The 12,495-nt window shown below is 40.4% G+C and overlaps 1 protein-coding gene across 16 annotated transcripts in view; it reads left to right on the top strand.

The window, feature by feature from the left end:
* Nucleotides 1–12,495, top strand: part of NIN (ninein) — a 104,871-nt gene that overhangs the window by 60,613 nt on the left and 31,763 nt on the right. For 14 of the 16 annotated variants that reach the window (XR_009563133.1, XM_060294802.2, XM_030854944.2 and 11 more), the window contains 6 exons: nucleotides 589–699; nucleotides 1,073–1,162; nucleotides 4,512–4,650; nucleotides 6,513–6,634; nucleotides 7,733–8,238; nucleotides 9,161–11,305. Coding sequence is in view for 15 of the 16 variants with exons in the window: in XM_060294802.2 (XP_060150785.1) it covers nucleotides 589–699; nucleotides 1,073–1,162; nucleotides 4,512–4,650; nucleotides 6,513–6,634; nucleotides 7,733–8,238; nucleotides 9,161–11,305 (3,113 nt within the window). In the remaining variant the exon portion in view is untranslated. The remainder of the gene's footprint in view (nucleotides 1–588; nucleotides 700–1,072; nucleotides 1,163–4,511; nucleotides 4,651–6,512; nucleotides 6,635–7,732; nucleotides 8,239–9,160; nucleotides 11,306–12,495) is intronic. The other 2 variants (XM_060294807.2, XM_060294806.1) reach the window with 1 other exon arrangement.

The following is a 12,495-nucleotide window of genomic DNA, read 5'->3' as shown; positions in this document are numbered from 1 at the left end:
CAACCAGTCTTTCATCTGACAGTTTATTGAGAATGTTTTTCACGTCATTAAATTTTCTACTACAATGCTGTCGAATTGGAAATACAATGCAAGCCATATATGTAATTTCAAATTTTCAAACAGGCACATTAAAAGGTAAAAAGAAACAGGTGAATTTCATTCTAAATCATTTTTATTTAATCTAATATCTCCAAAACAGTATCTTTTTGACTTGTAATTCATCTACAGAAATTATTACTGTGTTTTTGTTCTAACTCTTCAGTATCTGGTGAATATTTTATATTCACAGCACATCTCAGTTTGTGCTGTATACATTTCAGGTGCTCCATAGTTACCTGTGACTGCTTGTGACCACTGTTGGGCAGCATGGTTCTGTAGGATCAAGAAAAGCATGCCTCCAGGAGGCATGCTTTGAGGTCATAAGATAGATATCAGTTTTTTAATATTTACTTTTTCTGCTCTAATGTACTGAAACTTTCAAGATGAACACATTTTCTCGATCTAGAGCATTGATGTATGTGTGCTATAAAATGGTACAACAGTTTATTTCTTAATCTGTGCCCACTTAATTTCCCCAAATTTCTTCAGGAAAACAGTCGTCTAGAAAATGAGCTTCTGGAAAATGCAGAGAAGTTGGCAGAGTATGAGAATCTGACAAACAAACTTAAGCGAAATTTGGAAAATGTTTTGGCAGAAAAGGTAAGTCTTTAAATTTGATTTCCTGATATGTAGCCCCAAAGTGTAGTTCACTCAAAAGAGCAGAAGCTATGCCACCAAGAAAATTTCTTCTATGGAATTATTTATGTGACTAAAGGAAGCTGTCATTTTTGCAGGGATTTAATTTATACGAGGGAAACATGGCGTGGCACTGAGAAACAATCTCTGCTTTGACTGAACACATCACTCTAGAATCTTCTCCCCATCATCTAATTGATGGTGTTTCTGCTTAAATGTCACATTCCTTTCATACTCCAGACACTGGGTGAACACCAGAAACTTGGGTCTTTGGTACATTATAGGTCAAAGAAGGACACTTGGAAAAAATGACAACTTTGCCCTTTTCATTTTCTAGTTTGGTGACCTTGATCCCAGCAGTGCTGAATTCTTTTTGCAAGAAGAAAGGCTGACACAGATGAGAAATGAATATGGGCAGCAGTGCAGGGTGAGTGACTGAAGAGAACTTAGCGGAGGAGTGCCTGGGTTCAAATACTGCTTCACCATTTACTAGCTGTGTGGCCATGAGCACATCACTTAATCTGCGGGTGTTTCAATTCCTCACCTATGAGATAGCAAAAATAAGAGTACCCACCAGATAAGGTTGTTGTGGAGAGTCAATGAGTAAATATATGTAAAGTGCTTAGAACAGAGCCTGAGACACAGAAAACACTTAACCTACGTGCTGGTTGTTAATGTTATTGTTTAGTATCCTGAAATACGAGAGAATCATGCAAACTGCATTTGTCTGCTTTATCTGGGTCGGAAATTGCCAGTAATTGGAGGAAAATAAAGTTTTATTCTAAGAGAAGGAAAACGTGGTCATGTTGATGTGCTTATTCCAAAACTAGTCTTTCCTGAGCGATCAACGCAGGCTGATATAATTTGCTTTTGTTCTGTGGTTTTTTTTCCTGAATACAGTCCTTATTTTATTTACAAAATGCAAATGGAGCAGAAACCACTCAAGTCTTTAAGTAGTAAGGCATTACAAATTCCTACCAGAGGACACAAAAACATCCTTATAAATAATAGGAATCTTTGATTTTTTAAAAAAGTAACTCTCCGAAGCTCAGGAATGTGGGGTATTTTTTTTTCCTTAAGCCACAGACACTTGTTTATTTTAACAAGGTAGGCATAACTGAGTTCTAACTGCTTTAGGTGAACATTGTACTTGGGCAAAAATGAAGAAAACAATCACCTCCTTATGAGGTTGTTCATAGCCTGCCTTCTCAGGAAATACACGTGCACGCTTTGAGAAAAGAAACGAAACATTTATGCCACTCTTATAAATAAGTTATGGCTCTTGACTCTAATCAAGTAGAGGTGTTTTCTCCTATGCTTTTAGTTATTTCATCAGTAAAATCTGTCAGCTCTACCTCCAAAAATTCCCCAAATTTGTCCACTTATTTATTTTTTTAAACAGTTTTTCATAACCATACAATTCACCCATTTAAGGTGTATAATTCAGTCTCTTTTAGTATATTCACAGAATTGTGCAACCATTACCATAATTCATTTTAGAACATTTTCATCACCCAAAAGGAAACTACCTCTCCACCTAGCTGTAATCTCTCCCATGACCCCCAGCCCTAGACGACTAATAATCTACTTGCTGTCTCTTTGATTTTGCCTATTCTTTACATTTCCTATAAATGGAATCATACAATATGTCATCCTTTGTGACTGGCTTCCTTCATTTGGCATACGTTTTCAAGGTTCATCCATACTGTAGCATGTATCAGTAGTTCATTTCTTTCCATTGCTGAATAATATTCCATTATATAGCTCTACCACATTTTATTTAACCATTCATTAGTTGATGGACATTGGGTTATCTTGAATATTGTGAACAATGCTGCTGTGAACACTTGTGTGCAAGTTTGGTTTGGTTTTGTTTTTTTTAAACAGAAACAGACTCACAGACTTAGAGAACAAACGTATGGTTACCAGCAGGGAAGGGTGGGAGGGAGGGATAGATTGGGAGTTTGGGATGGACACGTACACACTGGTTTGTTTATTTATTTATTTATTTATTTTGGCTGCTTTGTTGCTGTGTGGGCTTTCTCTAGTTGTGGTGAGTGGGGGCTACTCTTCATTGCGGTGTGCGGGCTTCTCATTGCGGTGGCTTCTCTTGTTGTGGCACACGGGCTCCAGGCACACGGGCTTCACTGGCTGCAGCACACGGGCTCAGCAGTTGCGGCACACGGGCCCTAGAGCATGTGGGCTTCAGTAGTTGCAGTGCGTGGGCTCAGTATTTGCGGTGCGTGGGCTCAGTAGTTGCAGCGTGAGGGCGCTAGGGTGCGCGGGCTTCAGTAGTTGTGGCTCATGGGCTCAGTAGTTGTGGCTCATGGGCTCTAGAGCGCAGGCTCAGTAGTTGTGCATGGGCTTAGTTGCTCCATGGCATGTGGGATCTTCCCAGACCAGGGGTCGAACCCATGTCCCCTGCATTGGCAGGTGAATTCTTAACCACTGTGACACCAGGGAAGTCCTGTGTGCAAATTTTTGTGTGGACATACGCTTTCATTTCTCTTGGGTATGTACCTAGGAGTGGAATTCGTGGGTCATATGATCACTGTATGTTTAACCTTTTGAGGAAGTGGCAAATTTTTTCCAAGATGTTTGCACCATTTTACATTCCCACCAATATGAGAGTTGCAATTTCTCCACATCCTTGCCAACAGTTGTTATTATATGTCTTTTTAAAAAAATATCTTTATTGGAGTATAATTGCTTTACAGTGTTGTATTAGTTTCTGCCGTACCACAAACAAAGTGAATCAGCTATATGTATACATATGCATTCCCACCACTGGGCATATACCCTGAGAAAACCATAATTGAAAAAGAGTCATGTTTCATTCAGTCATGTTCATTGTGGCAATGAACCACAATGTTCACTGCAGCACTATTTACAATAGCCAGGACATGGAAGCAACCTAAGTGTCCATTGACAGATGAATGGATAAAGCAGATGTGGCACATATATACAATGGAATATTATTCAGCCATAAAAAGAAACGAAACTGAGTTATTTGTAGTGAGGTGGATGGACCTAGAGTCTGTCATACAGAGTGAAGTAAGTCAGACAGAGAAAAACAAATATTGTATGCTAATGCACATACATGGAATCTAAAAAAATGGTACTGATGAACCTAGTGGCAGGGCAGGAAAAAAGATACAGATGTAGAAAATGGACTTGAGGACACGTGGGGGAGGGGAAGCTGGGCCGAAGTGAGAGAGTGGTATGCACATATATACACTACCAAATGTAAAATGATGGCCAGTGGGAAGCTGCTGCATAGCACAGGGAGATCAGCTCAGTGCTTTGTGACCACCTAGAGGGGTGGGATACGGAGGGAGGCTCAAGAAGGAGGGGATATGGGGATACATGTATGTCTTTTTTATTTTAGCCATCCTAGTGGGTATTAAGTGGTATCTCATTGTGAGTTTGATTTGCATTTCCCTGATGGCTAATAACACTGAGTATCTTTTCATTTGCTTATCTTCTTTGGAGAAATGTGTCTTTGGATCCTTTGTTGAATATTGAAATGTGTTATTTGTCTTTTTATTATTAAGTTGTAATAGTTCTTTATATATTCTACAAGCAAGTCCCTTATCAGATATATAATTTACAAAAACTTTTCTCCCATTCTGTGGGTTGTGTTTTTACTTTCTTGTTGGTATCCTTTGAAGCACAAAAGTTTTTAATTTTGATGATGTACAGTTTATTTATTTTTTCTTTTGTTGCTTGTGTTTTTGACATCACATCTAAGACTTGTATTGGTTTTTAAACTCCAGCTATTACAAGACCAAGTAGATGAACTCCAGTCTGAGCTGGAAGAATATCGTGCACAAGGCAAAGTGCTCAGACTTCCCTCGAAAAACTCACCATCAGAAGAACTTGATATTAACAGTGGTTGCGTCGAGCCTGACCAGGGTAAGCCATTCAGACGCCATCTTTTCAGAGTCTCTGCCTTTGACTTTTGTTTTTAAAACCGTGGTTGAATGTAGAATTGCAAAATGTTGGCAATCCCACCCCACCCCAGCCCTCCCCTCGTCAAAAAAAAAGACTTTGGCAGTGCTGTTTTCTTGAGCTGTTTCACTTGTGGTCTGTTTTTTCATTTGTCCTTGAAGTCTTTATGAGAGTATTTCCATCTGATTTTTATATGCATCAACAAAGAAATGGAAAAATCAAACCACAAGTATATTTGCTTCGTTTAAAAAAAAAAAAAAACTGGCCACAAGTCTGAGAATCCAGGCCTTGGGAGTGTTAGAATTCAGTCACTGAGTTATTGCTGAATCCTCCCTTTCTAAAAGAGTGCCTAACTGGTATGACAGTGTTTTGGAGAGCGAGCCAGCCAGAAACCACAAAATTTGATTTCCTTATGCTGGCTGTGCTAAATGTCTGCAAAACAACAAATAAGATAAATAAACCTTGGTTGCCTGTACCTTTGAGGAGGATTTTGAGTCGCAAGGTTGGAAGGCAGAGTCATTTGGGAACCCTCCTACATTCATTATCAGCTCTTTTCCTCCCTCCTGGCATCCTGCCCCTTTCCTCCAGTGTGTTGAATTTCAGTTTCAGAAGGGTTTATAATAAATTCTTCATCATAAGTAGTTTTCCCCACTGCTCCTTGGAACAGGAGTACAGGTTCTTACAAGGGTTGTTTATTCTTCTCCTTACCTATTTATTCTGGAATAGATAAGGGATTTGGGGGGGGGGACAGGGACAGGCTTGAACACCTTTCCTCTGATTCTAAGTCTGTACTCTGTAGCCTTACTGTGGTATAAGAATGGAGCCCAACTGATATGATGTATCTCAGAAGCTTTTCTGGGCTTTTCCATAGATGACCAAGGGCTGGGAGTTCTCCTCATGGGTACATGAGGCTGTGTCATCTTGGGGTGGTTTACACCCCAGGTATCACTTCTCAGTTGGGGATGTGCCATGATAGATGAAGAGAAAGCCCAAAGCAGGACTGTCAATTCCAGATGCTAGACTTATGCTCTTTCTTGCATCTGCCTGTGTATCTCCACATGAAAAGCTTTTTTGTGTCGCCTGCCTTAAGAGATTTCTACGTAGTAGTAGATGTAATCATTTTGTCTTTGTACTAGCTCAGCCCTCAGCTTATGCTTCACATTTCAGTGTCCTTCTCAGTCATCATCATGGGCAGTTGCAGAGGTGAACTCATATGAATGAGTCGAGAATTTTCTGTCGAATCTGCCTACATCCAGGTTCCTAACCTATGCCCTAGTCTTTAAAAAATTTTAGCTGATAATTTAAGGTAAGGCCCTATCTGCACTACAGGAAATTAATATTACAATACTGAATCTTTTGTAATGTTGAGGGGTGGGTTGGATATCTTGACCCATGAAGTTAACACCTCAAAGCATAGCAAGTATGCTGGCCATTCATTCTCCTGCCACATTGCCCCTCTGCTAATTTGTCACTCAGTATTCATTGGATGGAAAGAAGGCTGGTTGGTTTGACCTAACTACCTCACTCTGCAGGATTTTCATTAGGAGGAGGTCACCTTTAAGCAACAATTTCCACATCTACTCCCACCTCCTATTTTGTTGGATTCTATTAAGGTTTGGTACATTGCCTGTACATGAAAGAATCTGTTCACCTTCACTTTTTCTTGTTTCCCCTAATACTTGGCTTCTGTTGTTTCCTAGTAGATCTCATCTGTAGTAATTTAAGCTAAAAATTATTCCTCAATTAAACCGGATATCCTTCCTTAGATGCCAGTTGTGTTATTGAAAGAACCTGCTGCAGGGTCAACAGATCCGATGTGTTTTCAGGGCTTGGTTCTGAAGAATGCAATCCATTGAATATGAGCATCGAGGCGGAGCTGGTCATCGAACAGATGAAAGAACAACATCACAGGGACTTGTGTTGCCTGAGACTGGAGCTTGAAGATAAAGTAAGACCTTTTTATCAGTCCTGTTCTCTGATTTCTTTGAGCTCTGACAAGCGTTTGCATGTAGGACATTCTCAATTCTTTTTCCTCAAAGAGCAGCACTTTCTATACATTTCCTCTTGTGTCCTGTTGGCTACCAGGAACGCACTACCTCAGCATGGCTTCACAGGCCAAGGGTGAGGCCTTTTCCTCACAGGAGAGAGCTTCTTTAAAATGTAGTACCTTCAGTCCTAGCAAGCATGGAACTTGAAGACAATTACATTATTTCCAACTCATTGAAAGACATCTTAATAAAACTAAAAAGCCCTTTGATATAGCATTACTTCCTAAATTAGGTGAATCTTGGCCTTCAAAACCCTTTACCGTGTTGCTTTAGGTTATATTTCCAGTCTTCTGTTTTACCATTCATTTGAGTTACCTTATCTTCCAGCCAAACTAGGTAGTTTGCTGCTCTTCATCAAACTGTCCTCTTTTGCTCATGCTATTACGTGCTGTGTTATTATTTCTTTCTACCTCTTGAAAGTCTACTTAACCTTGAGAGTTTATATCAAATGCTACCTCTTACATTCCTGAATTCTCCCAACCAAATGTGATTTTTCCCTCCTTTGAATCCCAGGTTACATTGTAACTATTTTTCCTATACCTTTGATATGTTTTATTCTGACTTGTAGTATACTTTTTTGTAGTTGTCATGAGCATGTCTAGAGTGGTTTTTCCTTAATGACAGGGGCTATGTCTTACCCAACTTTGTGTCCTCACGAGGCCTGCAGGGTACCTGACAGGTGTTAAACAAATACTTAAATTTAATTAACTATGTTAAGGCCCTGAGTTTGCCCGTGGAGACAAATGGTATCTCTGTGAAGGTCTAGTCAGTTTTAATAGGGTTGTTCAGAAACTAATAAAATTCAACCAAGTTAAAAAGGTAATCAAACCATGCCTGACTTAAAAATATCTTATTTAATGTGTTTTTGAATTGTTACTTTAGAACAAAAAATGGGAAAACTGAGGAATGTCTTGTAGGAGAAAAGTAATTACTGCCCCATCACCTTTCCATGGCCTTGAGTTGAATAACATTGGGGTGGTTTTACTTTCCGGCTTTAGGTGCATCATTATGAAAAGCAGCTAGATGAAACCAAGGTTGCCTGTAAAAAGGAGCAGGAGAACGTGAAGCAAAAGTATGAGGATGAAGTGCACATCTTGGAAGAACAAATAAGTGACCTTAAAAATGAAATTGCAGAACTTCAGGGCCAGACAGTGGTACTCAAGGAGGTACAACACACGGCTATCTGCCGACATGAGGAGGAGAAAAAACAACTGGAAATGAAGTGGGATGAGGAAAAGGCTCACCTGCAGGAGGAGTTGAGGCTGGAGCATGAGATGGAGCTGAGGGCTAGGCTGCAGCAGGCAGAGGAAAACTTTAATGAAGAGAGGGAAAAACTCATTCAAAATGGTGCCTGGACAGAAGAGAAGGTGAGAAGCTTGACTCAGGAACTAGAACAAGTTCACCAGGAGCAGCTGAAAAGCCTGGTGGAGAAGCATACTCTTGAGAAAGAGGAATTGCAAAAAGAGCTCTTGGAAAAACACCAAAGGGAACTACATGAGGGAAGGTAAGAAAATGGGGGAAATGGAGGAACCTGGGGCACCATTCCTTGGGGGCACCAGAAATCCCAGTCAATTAAGGAGACTTTGAAAAATCAGAAGACATAATAGCCCACTGACTGACTAGATTCTTTTTTAGTTTTTCAGATTGTTTTGCCGTGGTTTAGATATAAGCCTACCTTGGGGTATTGAAACTTTTTTTTAGAAAGAGGAAAGTATTTTTTGTATCAGGCATGTACTTTTTAAGGTTCCAGATGAGGATAAGATTATCACAAATGTGATTTCTTCCTAGTTCAGTCTTGCTGTTTTCTGGGAAAGGCCATTTATAAGCTAGATTCTGGGCAAAGTGACATTTCCTTCCAGGGTTATGAAACACCATTTTGTGCTTACTTTCCTCACGTGGAATCTCAGGTACTTTTCAGGGCTTCGGTGCTTCATACTTTAACCCGGTGCTACTTTATTAAATAAAAAGCAAAACATAATGAATTTGTTAATATGTGTGGTTTATATGACTGTTTATCCACCAATGTCTACTTAAGTAAAATGGAAGAATTTTATGTATTTCCCAAATTAGGGTTTAGGCTAATATGCATTTGAACATTTAATGTGAAACATCAGCCTACGTTTTTGCTAAAAATCCATAAACAAATACGTCTGGGAGTAAACCAAAGAACTGGGTTTCTAAATTTTCCTTCCAAATGCAGAGAGAGGTAAGTCAGTCTTTTAAATTAATTATGGCTGCCAGCACTGGCTCTCAGAAATGAGATCCCTTCTCAGTATAACTGAATCACATAGGAATAAGTGGAGACCATGTTTAGAAAATATTTGAATTGTTTGCTTGGCTGCTTCTTCTATGCATGGGAAAATGTTTTTTGTTTGCTTCTGGAGTTGATGGCAGTTTCAGTAATGCTGTATGTTGACCACATTTAGGGAAAAAATGGAAACTGAGTGTAATAGAAGAACCTCTCAGATAGAAGCCCAGTTTCAGGCTGACTGTCAGAAAGTCGCTGAGAGATATGAAAATGCTCTGCGAAGCCTGGAGGGGCACTACCACCGAGAGCTGAAGGAGGTCCTGGAACAACAGCGCGAGGAGAGATCCCAGTGGGAGTTTGAGAAGGATGAGCTCACCCAGGAGTGTGCAGAAGTCCAGGAGCAGCTTAAAGAGACTCTCCAGAGAGAGAAAGCGACTTCTCTGGTCCTGACCCAGGAGAGAGAGATGCTGGAGAAAACATACACAGAACATTTGAATAGCATGGTTGTTGAGAGACAGCAGCTACTCAAAGACCTGGAAGATCTAAGAACTGTGTCGGAAAGTCAGCAAAGTCTGCTGTCCAGCCAGATACTTGAGCTGAAGAGCAGTCACGAAAGAGAACTGAAGGACCGTGAGCAGGTCCTGTGCCAAGCAGGCGCCTCGGAGCAGCTGGCCAGCCAGAGGCTCGAAAGGCTCGAAAGGGAACGTGACCAGGAGAGGCAGGAAATGATGTCCAAGCTTCTGGCCATGGAGAGTGTCTACAAAGCGACCTGTGAGAAAGCAGATCGAGAGAGGGCTGAGATGAGCACAGAAATCTCCAGGCTTCAGAACAAAATTAAGGAAATGGAGCAGGTGGGATCTCCTCCCTCCAGGCTTCAGAATGGCTGCCAGGCAATGGGAAGGGAGGAAGTGGAAGGAAGTGGAGCCATGTCCCTGCTCCAGCAAGGAGAGCAGCTGTTGGAAGAGAACGGAGATGTCCTCTTAAGCCTGCAAAGAGCTCATGAACGAGCAGTGAAGGAAAATGTGAAAATGGCAACTGAAATTTCTAGGTTGCAACAGAGGCTGCAAAAATTAGAGCCAGAGTCGGTAATGTCTTCTTGTTTAGATGAGCCAACTACTGGGTTTTTTGGAAATTCCGTGGAACAAACAGAGCCATTTTTACTGCCAAACCGAATGAAACAAGTAGAAGGTGGAACCATGCAGCACGTCCTAAGTGACCTGCAAGGCGATGAGGTCCGGGATCTGGAAAGTACGGGGACAAGCTCTGGTCAGAGACAGGAGGTCAGAAGAGAGGAGTCTGAAGCATCAATAGAGAGCTTTTCTGAGCTTGAAAATAGTGAGGAGACCAGGACTGAAACCTGGGACCTAAAGAATCAGATTGGCCAGCTTCAGGAACAACTAATGATCTTACGTGCAGACTGTGATCGAGCTTCTGAAAAGAAACAGGACTTACTTTTTGATGTTTCTGTGCTAAAAAAGAAATTAAAGACGCTTGAAAGAATCCCTGAGGCTTCCGCCAAGTATAAATTGTTATATGAAGATGCTAGTAGAGAAAATGAGTGTCTTCAGGAGGAGCTGAGAGTGATGGAGACGCGGTACGATGAAGCACTAGAAAATAACAAAGAACTCACTTCAGAAATGTTCCGATTACAGGATGAGCTAAAGAAAGTTGAAGAAGTGACTGAAACATTCCTTAGCCTGGAAAAGAGTTATGACGAGGTCAAAAGAGAAAATGAGGAACTGCATGTTCTGGTTTTGAGACTTCAAGACAAGATGGAGAAGCTGCAAGAAAGAGCAGTGCTGCAGTATGACTGCTTCTCCTTATGGGAAGCCCATTTAGATAACCTGGAAGTCGGACCTGATGAAAAGATCCTGGAACTAAATCAGACGCCGGAAGAGTGTGTACCAAAGATTATGAATGTACACCATATTATAGAAGAACACTGTCAAGAAAACCAGTACCTAGAGCAGGAGAATACAGAGCTCTTAGAAAAAGTAAAGGCACATGAAATTGCCTGGCTACATGGAACACTCCAGACACATCAAGAAAAGCCTGGAGTACAGAACCAAGTAATACTGGAGGAAAACACCGCTCTCCTCAGCCTTCAGGACAAACATTTTCAGCGCCAGGCCACAATCACAGAGTTAGAACGGGAGAAAAAGAAGCTGCAGGAGCTGACTAGAAAGTTGAGGGAAAGAGTCACTGCTTTAGTTAAGCAAAAAGATGTACCTTCTCAAGGAGAAAAGGAGGAAGAGCTGAAGGCAATGATGCATGACTTGCAAATCACGTGCAGTGAGATGCAGCAAAAAGTTGAGCTTCTGAGGTAATGTATGTACCTTCTACACTTCACGGAATCCCACAGAGCACCTCACCACATCTAACTTGGCTGCTTGCTGTGCCTAGAGAAACTAACCTGTTAGTCTTCAAGAAGAGAGCAGTACTTTAGACTTCCTTCTGCTTCTGTGTCGTATTAACAAGTAGAATAACCCTGCCTAGGAGGCACTGCTTCCTCTATAGGACATAAATGTCGTTCATTTAGGGTGTGAAAGTTCATGACGGAGAGTGTTAGTTGTTTAACCATGTGCATCATCAATGTATGTCAAGTCTTTAACTCTTCTGTAGCACTTCATTTGGATGGATAGTTTTGGTGGGGTTTTTTTGGCTCAATGTTGGTTATTTTCTTCATTTTGATGAAACAAGTTATATGAGAATGAATGCCTTTCGTGTATCATTAACTCACTTGGTAGATAAGGAGTCTCTTCTTACACTAATATAGAAAAAAAGTGTTGTGTCTCATGGCTTATAGTTTTTCACTTATATCACTTGAAGTGCAGGCTGATATTCTGTAAACATTGGAAATTTATCTTAGAACATATAATTTTTTGAGGAGCTATCAGATTCTAATAAACGTGCTTGAAGAACAAAGACAAAAATCATACTAATTTGAACCACTGCTCACTCAACTTTATAAAATATGATTGCAATAGCCTTCTAACAAATTTGGTTCCAAAAAAAACTTGTAAAATACTACATCATGTCTGAAATATCTTAAAGATATGAAAAAACAAAATAATTCTCGGCGTAGTTTTTCCTCGTTTTACTTCAGACCATATTTAGTTCTGAAAACCATAATGAGATGAAAGAAATCACAAAGTAAACATTAGTGTACATATTTTGACATGGCCCTTTCATTTATGTAGTGAATCTTCTTTCTCTAGGTACCCTGGGGTTTAAAACTGAAGCTCATACAGCTTAGTAATATGGCTTTTGTCTTTTAGGAGCAGGCAGGACTTCAGACTGAAATAAATAATTTGCTCAAAGCATATGCTTGCCACTGAGAAAGTCAGCAACCAGGATGGGCATTGAGTCTCCTTTCTGTCTCCATGCTCAGGTGTTTCAGTCACACTTCCCTAATGTCTTTTAGTGAAATTCTTACATCCCAAAAGAAATGAGTCAATATGTCGTAGCTTGATTTCCAAGCACCAAGAGACTACTAATTTAGGCTTTTCTTTT

The sequence above is a fragment of the Globicephala melas genome, chromosome 2 (genome assembly GCF_963455315.2).
Source record: "Globicephala melas chromosome 2, mGloMel1.2, whole genome shotgun sequence".
Classification (NCBI taxonomy): domain Eukaryota; kingdom Metazoa; phylum Chordata; class Mammalia; order Artiodactyla; family Delphinidae; genus Globicephala; species Globicephala melas.
This window is presented reverse-complemented; position numbering and strand designations above follow the sequence as displayed.